At 36.6% G+C, this 15,761-nt stretch overlaps 1 protein-coding gene across 1 annotated transcript; it reads left to right on the plus strand.

The window, feature by feature from the left end:
• The first annotated feature begins 3,461 nt into the window (after nt 1-3,461).
• LOC117695041 (histone H2A-Bbd type 2/3-like) lies at nt 3,462-3,967 on the plus strand. Its single transcript, XM_034485966.2, has one exon. The coding sequence runs from the start codon at nt 3,551-3,553 to the stop codon at nt 3,893-3,895; it is 345 nt and encodes a 114-aa protein (XP_034341857.1). The 5' UTR covers nt 3,462-3,550; the 3' UTR covers nt 3,896-3,967.
• The last annotated feature ends 11,794 nt before the right edge of the window (nt 3,968-15,761 follow it).

Raw genomic sequence — 15,761 nt, forward strand, 5'->3', positions numbered from 1 at the left:
CACATGGAGGGACTCATGGTTCCAGCTGCATATATAGCAGAGGATGATGGTCTTATCTGTCATTAATTGGAGGGAGGCCCTTGGTCCTGTGAAGAATCGATGCCCCAAGTAGGGGAATGCTAGGGCAGTGAAGCAGGAGTGGGTGGGAACACACTCACAGAAGCAAGGGGGAGGGGGATAGGATAGGAATTTTGGGGAGGAGTAACCGGGAAAGGGAATACACTTGAAATATAAATAAATAAAATAGCCAATATGACATAAAAAAATTAAGGTCTTCCAAATCACCATGTTCAGTACATATATAAAACTTAGACTGAGATAGCCTGCATTGGGCCTGTTTGAGTCTGCACCACATGAGGTCCTAGAGCTGAAAGGAAAAGTATACATAAGATCCCTCTCCATATCCCAGCAAATGAGAATTTAATTTCTTCCCAAAAAATCTCCTTGCAGAAACAAACTATTCTGAATTTTAAGTACCATGTTCAGCAATAGAAGGCTAACGAATAATGAACCCATGGCATCCTTCTGTGTTCCTTGGTTTATTTTAGAATATTTTATTTTATATTGTTTTGTTTATATATTTTTCTTTTTTCCTTTACTTTCTTATCTTACAGATCATTTGTGTGTATATTATGGCTTCCAGTTTAGTGTTTTTATGGGATTCTTGAGTATGCAAACAATAAAATCCTGGACAAAACCAACTTTGGGAGGAAAAGTCTTATTACATGATACAAGTTAGAGTTCATCATCAAGGGAAACCAAAAAAGAACTCAAGACACACAGACACCCAGGGACAAAAACTGAAGTCAAGACCATTGAGAAATGCTGCTTAGTTATTTACTCTTGTTCTGCTTTCTTTGTTTTTTTTTTGTTTGTTTCTTTGTTTCTTTCCTTTATTATGATGTAAATTTTATTGTCTTTTTTTAATTTGACTTTTCTTCAATTAATTTTTATTGGATATTTTATTTACATTTCAAATGTTATCCCCTTTCCCCATTTCCCTACCCCAGAAATCCCCTATCCCATCTCCCCTCCTCCTCATTCTATGAAGATATAACCCTACCCACCGGCCCACTCCCACTTCCCAACCCTCAAATTCCCCTACACTGGGGCATTCAGACTTCATTGGATCAAGGACCTTCTCTTCCACCTATGCCCAACAAGGCCATCCTCCCCGACATATACAGCTAGAGTCATGTGTACCCTCCCTATGTATTCCTAGGCTGGTGGTTTAGACCCTGGGGAGGTCTTTATGGTTGGTATTGTTGCTCTCCTCATGGGGCCACCAACCCTTTCACCTCCTTCAGTCTTCTCTCTAACTTCTCCACTGGGAAATCCTTGATCAGATCAGTGGTTAGCTGTGAGTATCTGCCTCAGTATATGTCAGGATCTGGCAGACATCTAAGGAGACAACTATATCAGGCTCCTGTCAGCATGCACATCCTGGCATACACATCAGCTTCTGCCGTTGATGACTGCACATGGGATGAATATTCAGGTGGAACATTCTCCAGAAGGACCCCCTTAAATTTCTGTCCCATACTTTTTCTCCATATTTGCTCCTATGAGTATTTTGTTACTCCTTCTAAGAAATACTGAAGCACCCACACTTTGGTCTTCCTTCTTCGTGAGCTTCACATGGTCTGTGAGTTGCATCTTGGGTATTACAAGTTTGGGGCTAATATCCACTTAGAGTGAGTGTATACCATGTGTGTTTTTTGTGATTGGGTTACCTCACTCAGGAAGATATTTTCTAGTTCCATTCATTTGCCTAAGAATTTCATGAATTCATTGTTTTTAATAGCTCAGTAATATTCCATTGTGTAAATGTACCACATTTTAGGTATCCATTCCTCTTTAGAAGGATATCTGGGAACTTTCCAGCTTCTGGCTATTATAAATAAGGCTGCTGCGAACATAGTGGAACATATGTTCTTGTTATATGTTGGATCTTCTGGGTATATGCCCAGGAGTGGTATAGCTGGGTCCTCAGGTAATGCTATGTCCAATTTTCTGAGGAACCACCAGACTGATTTCCATAGTGGTTGTACCAGCTTGCATTCCCACCAACAATGGGGGAGTGTTCCTCTTTCTCCACATCCTCACCAGTATCTACTATCACCTGAGTTTTTGATCTTAGCCATTCTTACTGGTGTGAGGTGGAATCTCAGGGTTGTTTTGATTTGCATTTCCTTGATGACTAAGGATGTTGAACATTTCTTTAGGTGTTTCTCAACCATTTGAGTTTCCTCAGTTGAGAACTCTTTGTTTAGCTCTCTACCCCATTTTTAATAGGGTGATTTGGTTGACTGTACTCTAATTTCTTGAGTTCTTTGTATATATTGGATATTAGCCCTCTATTGGACATAAGATTGGTAAAGATCTTTTTTCCATCTGTTGGTTGTCGTTTTGTCTTATTGACAGTGTCCTTTGCCTTACAGAAGCTTTGCAATTTTATGAGGTCCCATTTGCCAATTCTTGATCTTAGAGCATAAGCCATTGGTGTTCTGTTCAGGAACTTTTCCCCTGTGCCTAGGTATTCGAGGGCCTTCCCCACCTTCTCTTCTATTAGTTTCAGTGTATCTGGTTTTATGTGAAGGTCCTTTATCCACTTGGACTTGAGCTTTGTACAAGGAGATACAAATGGATCAATTTGGATTCTTCTACATGCTGACTTTTAGTTGAACCAGCATCATTTGTTGAAAATGCTGTCCTTTATCCACTGGGCAGTTTTATTACAGCTGTTAGTAAAGTATCTCTATGGAACTCCTGTGTTTATAAACCAGCAGTTCTCTGATTCTTGTGCCGTCCTTTGCGTTTCTTTTCTTCTGTTGGTTTGCCTTGTCCAAATTCAATATGATGGGTTCTGTTTTATCTTATTTTATATTATTTTGTTATCTTTTATTGTTATCTTCAGAAGCCATTGTTTTCTGAGAGACAGAAATGAAGTGGATCAGGATTGGAGGAGAAGTGGCAGAAACAGAAAGGAAAGAAAAAGAGCATCCCCTTTGCCCACCTTGAACCATAAAAGAAATTAGATTAGAACATTCTTCCTATTTCTCAAGCCAAAATGTTCTTGAGCATGTATAAGGAATAGATATCTATTTACAAAATGTTCTTGAGCATGTATAAGGAATAGATATCTTTATGGACAAGTTTCTGTACTGACAACATGGTGCTGAAGTAGTTATCTGAGTAAGTTGAAGCAGGCTGACAGTGGACATCATAGAGAATTATGAGGTAGCATAAACTGGCTGATACTCAATGTCCTGAAGTCTCCTTGCGCATTCCAAGGTCACAAAGTGATGACGACACCTTCTGGTTCCAAGCTCTGGCTTGGAACATGTACGTCATCAGTGGGAGCCCGTGGGAATGGGCTCGAACCAGTAAGGGGTTGCTAGGATACGTAGACCGGTACAAACAGAAAAAGTTGGGCGTTGGACTTGGACTTGAGTCCCACAGCTCAGCAGGTCAGCAGGCAGCAACCAGGTCAATAGAGAGCAGCCAAGCAAGGCCAAGTCTTCCTGTGACATCTCGTTGTGAGGCCAGCATGCCCAGGAATTCGGGGAACAGTCTTCGAGGGTCCTCATCTCGCCATCGTCGCTCCCGCACCTCCAGAGCCCAGCTGATCTTTGCCGTGAGCCTGGTGGAACACCATCTTAGGGAGGGCGGCCATGCCCGGAGGCTGAGTGAAACAGTGCCCATCTTCTTGGCAGCAATCCTGGAGTTCCTCACCCGCAGGCTGCTGGAGCTGGCAGGCAATGAGGCCCAACGCAGAGGTGTTCAGAGGCGCATCACTCCGGAGCTGCTGGATGTGGCAGTCTACAGCAATACTCTGCTCAGCGAATTCTTTCAGTTCGTCACCATCTCCCGGGTGGCCCCGGCTCATGACTAGCTACTAGCTCCTGCTGCTGCCTGGATCTGCTTTGCTGACCTGCCCATCAGCTAGTCTATTCTAAATCCTTTCATCCTGCCCAACTTTTCCTACAAACAGCCCTAAATGGCTGAACAGTTCCCTTCCTCCCTTCTCCCAATTGTGTTCTTATTCAATAAAGCTTTATTTGAAAAAAAAAAAAAAACTGTTTTCATATTTGATTGTGTGTCAGGCGGCATCTTACTTATCTAATTTCTTCTCAACTTTGTTAGGATCTGTAATGGGGATTTATATATACTGGGTCATCCTGCCTTCACAGGACCAAGGACTTCCTCTTCCACCTATGCCCAACAAGGCCTTCTTCCTGTACATATACAGATGGAGCCATGGGGCCCTTCCTATATGCTCCCAGGCTGGTGGTTTGGACCCTGGAAGCTCTGGTTGGTTTGTATTGTTGCTCTCCCCATGAGGCCGCCAACCCCTTCAGTTCATTCAGTATTCTTTCTAACTTCTCCTTTGGGAACCCCATGATCAGTTCAATGATTATGTGCGAGCATCTGCATCTAAATACGTCAGACTCTGGCAGACCTTTAAGGAGACAGCTATATCAGGCTTCTGTCAGCATGCACTTCCTGACATCCACATCAGGATCTACCTTTGTTGACTGCACATGGGGTGGATACCCAGGTTGAATGGTCTCCAGACAGCCCCTCCTTCAGTTTCTGTCCCACACTTTGTCTCCATATTTGCTCCCTTGAGTATTTTGTTACTCCTTCTAAGAAAGACTGAAACACCTACACTTGGTCTTCCTTCTTCATGAGTTTCATGTGGTCTGTGAGTTAAATCTTGGGTATTTCAAGCTTCTGGGCTAATATCCACTTATCAGTAAGTGAATACCATGTGTGTTCTTTTGTGATTGGGTTACTTCACTCAGGATGATATTTTCTAGTTCCATCCATTTACCTAAGGATTTCTTGAATTTGTTGTTTTTAATATCTGAGTAGTACATTGTGTAAATGTACCACATTTTTTGTATCCATTCCTCTGCTGAAGGACACCTGGGTTCTTTCCAGCTTCTGGCTATTATAAATAAGGCTGCTGTGAACATAGTGGAGCATATGCCCTTGTTATATGTTAGAGCATCTTCTGGGTATAGGCCCAGAAATGGTATAGCTGGGTCCTCAGGTAATGCTATGTCCAATATTCTGAGGAACTGCCAGACTGATTTCCAGAGTGGTTGTACCAGCTTGCAATAACATCAACAATAGAAGAGTGTTCCTCTTTCTCCACATCCTTGCGAGCATCTACTATCACCTGAGTTTTTGATCTTAGCCATTGTGACTGGTGTAAGGTGGAATCTCAGGGTTGTTTTGATTTGCATTTCCCTGATGACTAAGGATGTTGAACATTTCTTTAGTTGCTTCTTGGCCATTCAAGTATCCTCAGTTGAGAATTCTTTGTTTAGTTCTGTACCCTATTTTTTAATAGGGTGCTTTGGTTGACTGGACTCTAATTTCTTGAGTTCTTTGTATATATTGGACATTAGGCCTCTACAGGTGTAGGATTGATAAAGATCTTTTCCCAATCTCTTGCTTGCCATTTTGTCCTATTGACAGTGTCCTTTGCCTTACAGAAGCTTATCAACTTTATGAAGTCCCATTTGTCAATTCTTGATCTTAGAGCATAATCCATTGGTTCAGGAACTTTCCCCTTTGCCCATGTACTCAAGGCTCTTCCCCACCTTCTCTTCTATTAGTTTCAGTGTATTGGATTTTATGTGAAGGTCCTTTATCCACTTGGACTTGAGCTTTGTACAAGGAGATATGAATAGATCGATTTGCATTCTTCTACATGCTGACCTCCAGTTGAACAAGCACCATTTCTTGAAAATGCTGTCCTTTTTCCACTGGATGGTTTTAGCTTCTTTGTTAAAGATTAAGTTACCATAGTTGTGTGGGTTCATTTCTGAGTCAATTCTATTCCATTGATCTTCCTGCCTGTCTCTGTACCAATACCATGCAGTTTTTATCACTATTGCTCTGTAGCACAGCTTGAGTTCAGGGATGGTGATTTCCCCAGAAGTTCTTTTATGGTAAAGAATAGTTCTCACTATCCTGAGGTTTTTGTAAATTTGCAAATTGCTCTTTCTATCTCTATGAAGAATTGATTTGGAATTTTGATGGGGATTGCATTGAATCTGTAGATTGCTTTTGGCAAGATGGCCAGTTTTACTATATTAATCCTGACAACCCATGAGCATGGGAGCTCTTTCCATCTTCTGAGATCTTCTTCAATTTCTTTCTTCAGACTTGAATTTCTTGTCATACAAATCTTTCACTTGCATGGTTAGATTCACACCAAGATATTTTATATTATTTGTGACTATTGTGAAGGATGTCATTTCCCTAATCTCTTTCTCAGCCTGCTTATCCTTTGAGTAGAGGAAGCCTACTGATTTGTTTGAGTTGATTTTATATCTAGCCACTTTGTGAAGTTGCTAATCAGCTATAGGAATTCTCTGGTGGAATTTTTCACTTAAGTATACTATCATATCATATGCAAATACTGATATTTTTACTTCTTCCTTTACTATTTGTATCCCTTTGACTTCCTTTTGTTGTCTAATTGCTCTGGCTAGGACTTCCAGTACTATACTGAATAGGTAGGGAGAGTGGGAAGCCTTGTCTAGTCCTTGATCTTAGTGGGATTGCTTCAAGTTTTTCTTCATTTAGTTTGATGTTGGCTACTGGCTTGCTGTATATTGCTTTTACTATGTTTAGGTATGGACCTTGGTTTCCTGATCTTTCCAAGACTTTTACCATGAAGGGATGTTGAATTCTGTCAAATTCTTTCTCAGCATCTAATGAGATGATCATGTGTTTTTTTTCTTTGAGTTTGTTTATATGATGGATTACTTTGATGGATTCCCGAATATTGAACCATGCCTGCTTTTACTATGTTTAGGTATGGACCTTGGTTTCCTGATCTTTCCAAGACTTTTACCATGAAGGGATGTTGAATTCTGTCAAATTCTTTCTCAGCATCTAATGAGATGATCATGTGCTTTTTTTCTTTGAGTTTGTTTATATGATGGATTACTTTGATGGATTCCCGAATATTGAACCATCCCTGCATTCCTGGGATAAAGCCTACTTGATCATGATGGATGATTGTTTTGATGTGTTTTTTTATTCGATTTGCAAGAATTTTATTGAGTATTTTTGCATTGATATCCATAAGGGAGATTGGTCTGAACTTTTCTCTCTTTGTTCTGTATTTGTGAGGTTTAGGTATGAGCCTGATTTGTGGCTTCATAGAACAAACTCTGTAGTGATCCTTCTGTTTCTATTTTCTGGAATAATTTGAAGAGAATTGGTATTGGGTCTTCCTTGAAGGTCTGATAGAATTCTGCACTAAAACCATCTGGTTCTGGGCTTTTTTTGAGATTTTAATGGCTGCTCCTATTTCTTTAGGGGTTATGGGACAGTTTAGATGGTTTATGTGCTCCTAATTTAACTTCAGTACCAGGTATCTGTCTAGAAAATTGACAACTTCATCCAGATTTTCCAGTTATGTTGAGTATAGGCCTTTGTAGTAGGAGCTGATCTTTTTTTTTAAATTTCCTCTGTTTCTGTTGTTATGTCTTCCTTTTCAATTCTGATTTCATTAATTTGGATACTGTCTCTGTGCCCTTTGGTTAGTCTGGCTAAGGGTTTATCTATCTTGTTGATTTTCTCAAAGAACCAGCTCCTGGTTTTGTTGATATTTTGTATAGTTCTTTCTGTTTCTACTTGGTTGATTTCACCCATGTGGTTATTATTTCCTGCTGTCTACTCCTCTTGGATGTATTGGCTTCTTTTTGTTCTAGAGCTTTCAGGTGTGCTGTCAAGTTGCTAGTGTATGCTCTCTCCAGTTTCTTTCTGTAGGCACTTAGAGCTATGAGTTTTCCTCTTAGCACTATTTTCATTGTGTCCCATAAGTTTTGGTATGATGAGACTTCATTTTCATTAAATTCTAAAAAGTCTTTAATTTCTTTCTTTATTTCTTCCTTGATGAAGTCATTATTGAGTAAAGTGTTTTTCAGTTTCCACGTGCATATGTGCTTTCCATTGTTTTTTGTTATTTTTGAAGACCAGCCCTAGTCTGTGGTGATCTGATACAATGCAAGGGATTATTTCAATCTTTTTGTATATGTTGAGGCCTCTTTTGTGACCAAATGTATAGTCTATTTTGGAGAAGGTACCATGAGGTGCTGAGAAAAATGTATATTCTTTTGTTTTAGGATGAAATGTTCTATAGATATCTGTTAAATCCATTTGGTTCATAACTTTGTTAGTTTCACTGTGTCTCTGTTTAGGTTCAGTTTCCATGATCTGTCCATTGCTCATAGTGAAGTTTTGAAGTCTCCCACTATTATTGTATGAGGTGCAATGTGTGATTTGAGCTTTACTAAAGTTTTTTTTTTTTTAAATATATCTGGGTGCCCTTGCATTTGGAGCATAGATATTCGGAATTGAGATTTCATCTTGCTTGATTTTTCCTTTGACAAGTATGAAGTGTCCTTCCTTATCTATTTTTGATAACTTTTGGTTGAAATTCAATTTTATTGGATATTAGAATGGCTACTCCAGCTTGTTTCTTGGGACCATTTGCTTGGAAAACTGGTTTCCAGCCTTTAACTCTGAGGTAGTGTTTGTCTTTGTCACTGAGGAGCATTTTCTGTATGCAGCAAAATGCTGGGTTCTGTTTATGTATCTAATCTATTAGTCTATGTCTTTTATTGGGGAATTGAGTCCATTGATGATATATGAAATGTAAGTATATATGTGTCTGGATAAGAATCATTTCACATGCTTGAAGTTCCATATTTTTCCTTCTTCACGATCATCAGAAAACACTAGTGTTATGAAACTAAGTCATAGAATATACATGGCAATAATTACTTCAAAAACAATTTTTTGTTATATTGGTAAATTAGTTATTTGAATGGTGAAATTATTTGACTCAAATTACACATCATGGATATACTGGAATTCAGATTGCTATCTTCTCCTTTGCTTCTTTTAAGATTATACCAAATCATTCAAATGTTCCTTTCATTATATTGTAATATGACAAAGTGCTCATATAAATTTAAATAGTGAATGTGATTTATTTTTCACATATGCTATTATAAGTATAGTTAAAAGTAAAATACTCTTAATAGAATGTTAAGAATAAACATCCATATACAATTATATATTCAGAATGATATTAGCTTTTAAATACTTGCTTGTATGTATACATGTAAACCTAGAAACGTGTTCATCGGGATATTAGCTCTGGTTATGTTTCAATTTTCTGTAATTTTCCCTTTCAGCTTATGAATTCTTTACTGTAAGTCTTTATTTCCTTTAAAAACTAAATAAAAATGCCTCGAAAACACATTTTGGGCATTGTATAGTAAATCTTTCATTTTCTATCTGTGCAATGTTGACAAATTACTTACAGCCTATAAGCTTAAGTTTAGCAATCTGTAAATGTAATCAGTACAAACTACCCCATAATTGGCTTACAAATAAATAATGTAGCATTAGCAATATATTCTGTATATAGTTTTTAAATTCCTTTTTTCAGACTTGTGTCCATATTCCCCAGTGATGTCAAAGACATTCAATCAATGATTTCTGAATTATCTATAGAAGCTTAAAAGTAGAAATAAAGTGATCACACACACACAGTACACATATGCACAGGCATTATTAGCTCACACGAAATGGAGGCAAATCTCTGATGTCACAACTTTAACACATTTATATTTTATAGATTAAATTTTATAATTATAGTAAATTTATATTATAGAAGTCCAATAAGTACACAGTACCCTTTACAAATATTTTGATTTCCTATTAAATTTTATAATAAAATTTTAAAATAAAAATTATCACAGTGAAAAATCATCTAGACCTAAAGTCTGTTTATCTTAATATATTTGTATCTGGTTATATTAATTATTATAAATGTGTATATAATGTGTTTTACATTAGATTATGTGCTTTAGGATAGATAGATAGATAGATAGATAGATAGATAGATAGATAGATAGATAATTTCCAACTTACTGACTGATCAGGAATATTCAGTATCAAAAATTAAGATGAGAAAGATATTTCATTCAAAACACCTTACAAATCACTCTGCTCTATTATATTTAGATACTACTGAGCAAGTCACAAAACAATGATAGTTATATGTACCCATTCACCCCAAAAAGAAAGAAAGAAAGAAGAAGAAAGGAAGGAAAGAAAGAAAGAAAGAAAGAAAGAAAGAAAGAAAGAAAGAAAAATTCACGACAGTTAAAACTAAAAGAAAAATTAATTTTATAACTTATTTCAGGACTCAAGTAAAATAACCCTATCCAATCTTTCATTACATTATTATTTATTTTAGCTTTACTTTTTATTAGTTACTTTTTTATTTACATTTCAAATGTTGTCCTTCCAGGTTTGCTCTCCGCAAACTCCCCAATTCCATCCCCCTCCCTTTTTCCTATATGTGGGTGCTCCCCATCCACCCACCTACTCCCATCTAAGCGTCCTAGTGTCCCCCTATGCTGGTGCATCAAGCATCCACAGGACCAAGGGCCTCCCTTTTCACTGATGCCAGATAACACCATCTTCTGCTACATATGCAGCAGAAGCTATGGACCCACCCATGTATACTTTTTGGTTGGTGGTTTAGTCTCTGGGAGCTCTGAGGGGCACAGTTAGTTAATATTGTTCTTCCTATGGTGTTGCAAACCCCTTTAGCTCCTCCAGTCCTTCTCCTAACTCTTCCATTGGGGTCCCCATGCTCAGTCTGATGGTTGGTTGTATCTGAACTTGTATTAGTCAGTTGGGGAATGGGGTTACCCACACCTCTCAACAACTTTTTAACCCAGAATTGTTCCTCTCTAAATAAAGTGTGAGGGAAAAAAATAAGAACAGAGACTGGAGAAAAGGCCATCCAATTATTCATTATTACCTACATCTTACCATTTTGTGTTCTTCTTTGTACATTTTATGCTGTATCCACATGTACGTTTCTATATATAATCTATTCATTATATCCAGCCTTTTTTATTACTTATTATTTACACTTTTGTGTTCTTTTTTGTATATTTTATGCTGTATGCACATGTACTTTTGTATATACACCTCAGATCTGCATATCAAAGAGAACATTTAGGGCTTTCATTTTTCCTTTCTGAGATTGTGACTATGACCTTACTTAATATCATACATTATAAGTCTATCCATCCTCCTGTAAATTTTGTGGTTTTATTTTCTTTTGATCTGAATAGTACTTTATGTATGTAACAGATTTTTATTATTCATACTTCTGTTTGTGTCCAATGCAATTGTTTCAATTTTTTGCTATAGTGAATAAAGCAGCAAACAACACAGGGATGTAAATACATCTGAGACAGGTTATATAGTTCTCTGGACATCTTCCCAGTAGTAAAATAGCTAAGTCATACGATATGGTAGGAAGAAAACAAAAAAAAAAAAATCTTTAACAGCTATACTTCATTCAGACCAGTGGCAGATATCTAGAATTTAGAAAAAAACTGCAAAACTAAATACAAAGAAAATAATAAAGAAAAGACCCAATCTACAAATGAGCTAATGAATTACATAGGCAGGTTTCAAATAAAGAATGGAAATGATAATAAATATACTTAAAGTGTTCCATATTCAATTAAAACTACATAAAGACACTACAGAAAACTATTCAGAAGGGCGATCCTCAAGAATCTGATTATAAACAACAACTTGAGAATGAGATGTTATGACAACTGCATTTGACCAAGTTGATATAGCTGAGACTTGCATGTACACATACATACACATCAAACAATTATGATAAAAAATTAACAATTGCTGAATCTAGGCATATGGGTACTCATTGATTTGTTTTAAAAATATTTTTATGCATTTGAAAATATATGTATTAATAAAATCATAGATTAAAATAATTATACTATAATAAATAAATAAATAAATAAATATTGGAAAGAATGTGGGGAGAAATGTTTCTTCCCTTGTTGGTAGGGGTGCAAATTAATACGCTCATTATAGAAATCATATTGGAAATTTCAAAAAATTAAAAATAAAACTATCAAATATTTGTTTGTCAACATTTTCAATTCAAAACAGCATACAAAAATGTAGATTTACAGCTTCTTGAAAATCAGAAAATATTGAATTAATGGAAATAAATTCTCAACAGCGACAACAACTGGGAAGCAGTGACTTTTTGCATGCATGTACTTTGTAATTAATTCACTACAGACTTTAGCACTCTTTACTGTTTTGTCAGTACCACTACATTAAGGGACATCTCTGAATTTGTGTCTCCTTACTTAACTCATCAAGGTTCAAATGACCAATACATATTTGTCCTTCTGTACTCAGAAGCCAAATTAAAGTTTTAGGTTTAGTACTATTATATGTTAATATTCATATTTTATTTCTTACCAATAAAATAAATATGCATTGCAATTGATAAAGCAAAAGTTATTTGCAAGTCAGTTTAAACACTAGTATGCTAACTTCATTTTTTCTATAGAGAACCTTTCAACAACTGAAGGTCATCTTTAATATTTGTTAAAATACAACCCTTGTTATTTTACCAACAAAGAAGTTTAAGTTTTTACAGGGTGGCCATATTAATTAACACCACAATTCCATATATTTCAGGGTCTCTTGTATATCCTAAGTCAAGAACTAAATAAAAATTATATATATAGAGAGAGAAAAAATTATATATATAAATATATATATTTATATAAATTATATAATTTTATATAAAAATTATATATAGAGAGAGAGAGAAAAGAAGAGATATATGGAGGAAGAGTGTGTGAAAGAATAATTGAAAATAAATCCACTTTGGGTACTGGTGAGTCAATGGCTGACACAGGTATATCTTATCATGTTATTGATCTGAATGATGATATGTAAGATCCAGAGGTTAAGGCAGATTAAGGTGAAATCCAGAATTTCCAGAATTTCTTCTGAACATGAAAGAAAAGCTGCATCCCTGAACAGTGGCTGTGATTGCTAGAATAAGACCTGCACAAAGTTAATCCAGTCAACATGCCAACATGAATGGAGAAAAGGTTCACAAGTACCTATTCTTAGATAAGGAGTCATTCACAGATGATGACTCTATTTTCTTTATAGATGTGGCCCTTGGTAGTTTGAACAGGCACCAGTGGATGCTTCCATAGATACATGTTTAATCCCTCATGCAAATTAGACACACTGGATTATAAAACAAAAGACAAAAAGACATGACATGAAATTATGGTTTGAGAAGTGGAGGGTGGGTCCATGATGAGTTAAAAGGAGTTAAGGTGAATTTGATCAAAATACATTTGTATGCATGTATAAAATTCTCAAGGAATTAACAAAATGTTTAAAATGTTATCAGTCTTATTTGTTGCTATGAAACTATAGCTATTAGTACTAAAGGTAATTTAAAGAAATAGCTTAGGGCTGGAGAGATGACTCCATGTTAAAAAGCAAGGAAGTCTCCAGGGAGTCTATGGGGTGATTCTAGTTGAGATCCCTAGCAGTGGGGGATATGGAGCCTAAAGTGGCCACCTCTGTAGCACTCCCAGTGGAGGCATAAGGACAGCAACCCACCCACAAAACCTTTAACCCCAAATTTGTCCTACCTACAATATATGATGGGACAAAACAAATGGAGCAGATTTTGAGGAAATAGCCAACCAATGACTGGCTCAAATTGAGACACATCCCTTGGACAAGAGCTAATCCCTGACACTATTAATGATATTTTCTTATGCTTGCAGACAGGAGTCTAGCACAATTGTCCTCTGAGAAGCTCCACCCAGCAGCCTATGAAAACAGATGCATAGACCCACAGCCAAGCATTAAATGGAGTTCAGAGAGTCTTGTGGAAGAGTTGGAGGAAGGATTGAGGAACCCAAAGAGAATAGGAACTCCACAGGAAGACCAACAAAGTCAACTAACCTGCTGACTTGAAAACTCCCAGAGACTGAAACACCAACCAAAGAGCAAGCATGGGCTAGACCTTGTGCCCCCCCAGCCCCCACGTAAGCTGCAGATGTGCAGCTTGGTCTTCTTCAGGGACCCCCAACAACTGGAACAGAGCTGTCCCTGAATCAGTTGCCTGCCTGTGGATTCGATTCCCATAACTGGGCCACCTTGTCTTGCCTCGGTGGGAGAAGATGTGCCTAGTCCTGAAGTGACTTGATGTACCAGTGTAGGGTGATACCCAGAGGAATGCCTCTTCCTTCTCAGAGCAGAAGAGGAAGAGGAGGGCAGAGAAGCTGTGTGAAATGAATACTGGGAGGAGGGGGTCTGATATTTAGATGTAAAGTGAATAAATAAATAAATAAATAAATAAATGAAAAAACACAGTCATCTTGCAGATAATCAAATTTGATTCTAAGCACTCATACTGAATGGCTCACAACAACGTGTAACTCCAGCTCTAAGGGTATAGGATGTCTCTGGCCTATGTCCATACTATAACCTTGCACCTATACCCACACAGAGAAACACGTAGACAGATTCAAATAAAAATAAACCTTTACAAAAAATTAACAAAAATCCTAAATCTTATCATTAATAGCTGTTCATATATTTGTATAGAAGACATTTGCATTTGAAACAGATTTACTTGGGTTTTCTTCTTGTATTATTTTTACTATTATAAACGTGTTTGTCACTAGGATAATGTCCAGTTGTTGATATAAAACATAGATGAATGGTCAGACAGCCCAACTGGCACAAACTCCAAGTTCCGGAATTTTTGGATGGCACACCAGTATTGTCTTTAAAGTTACAGGACCTTTGGTTTCATTCCAGCATTTATCATTCTTCATTCTCTATTTTTAAAAACGTCCTTTGCTTAGTTTGTTAGCATTTTGGTATGAATTGAGAGAAGCATCTTAGGTGCTGCTTAGCCAGATGCCATTTAAAACTGAAAGACTCGGCAGCAATTATTACAATCTCTTTTTCCTCTGAGCTAGAATAATTGTGGATATGCTGATAGAAAAGATAGGAATATAATTACATTTTTACATTAGGCTGGTGGGGCAAGGATACCTTAGCTGTAATTACATTACCATTTACTAAACCAGGAGGTATTTTCCATTATCACCTGCCTGTTTTGCCCAAACAGCACTTCTGTGTGTACAACTGGTCACCTAAATTAGGATTAGAATCAGCTGAAATGGAAGGAATAAAGAGAAGTAAATTTTATTAAAAACAAAGGAAAAGAATTCTTAAAAACATGTTACATATAAATCAATGATAAAAGTGAAGAGAAATATAAAAATTATTTGGACTAACAAAAATATTGAGTGAACATATTTTCTAAAACAATCTGTAATACTGGTTCACCATATATTCTTACTTTACTAATAAAGCATGAACGCCTCACTAATTTTGCTTTTCAATGAATACTGATATCACAGTATTGTTTTCCAAAGACATATGACACAACACAATAATTTATCCTCACATAGTAGTCACTCATCACAAACATTAAATCAAGCAGCTTTTGCTTTGTGTAATGTTTTCTATACACTGTGTTTGATAGTCTTCGAAATGCATTTATTTGTATCATATTTAAAGAATAAAAAAGAATAACTCATGTTGACTTAATTAAAAGAGCTAATCTAGACTACCAAATTAAACAAATAAATTTCATAGAAAAAAATAAAGTATTACACAAAATATGGCTCAACTCCTTAATAAAAAAGAAGAATCAAATACAGAATTCAGGAAAACAGCCACGACTTAGAAAGAGAATTGCAGATACCCGAACTGTTTCACAAAAGAATGCCCTTTGGGACTGTAACCAAATT

Source organism: Arvicanthis niloticus, chromosome X (genome assembly GCF_011762505.2).
Source record: "Arvicanthis niloticus isolate mArvNil1 chromosome X, mArvNil1.pat.X, whole genome shotgun sequence".
NCBI classification, from domain to species: Eukaryota; Metazoa; Chordata; class Mammalia; order Rodentia; family Muridae; genus Arvicanthis; species Arvicanthis niloticus.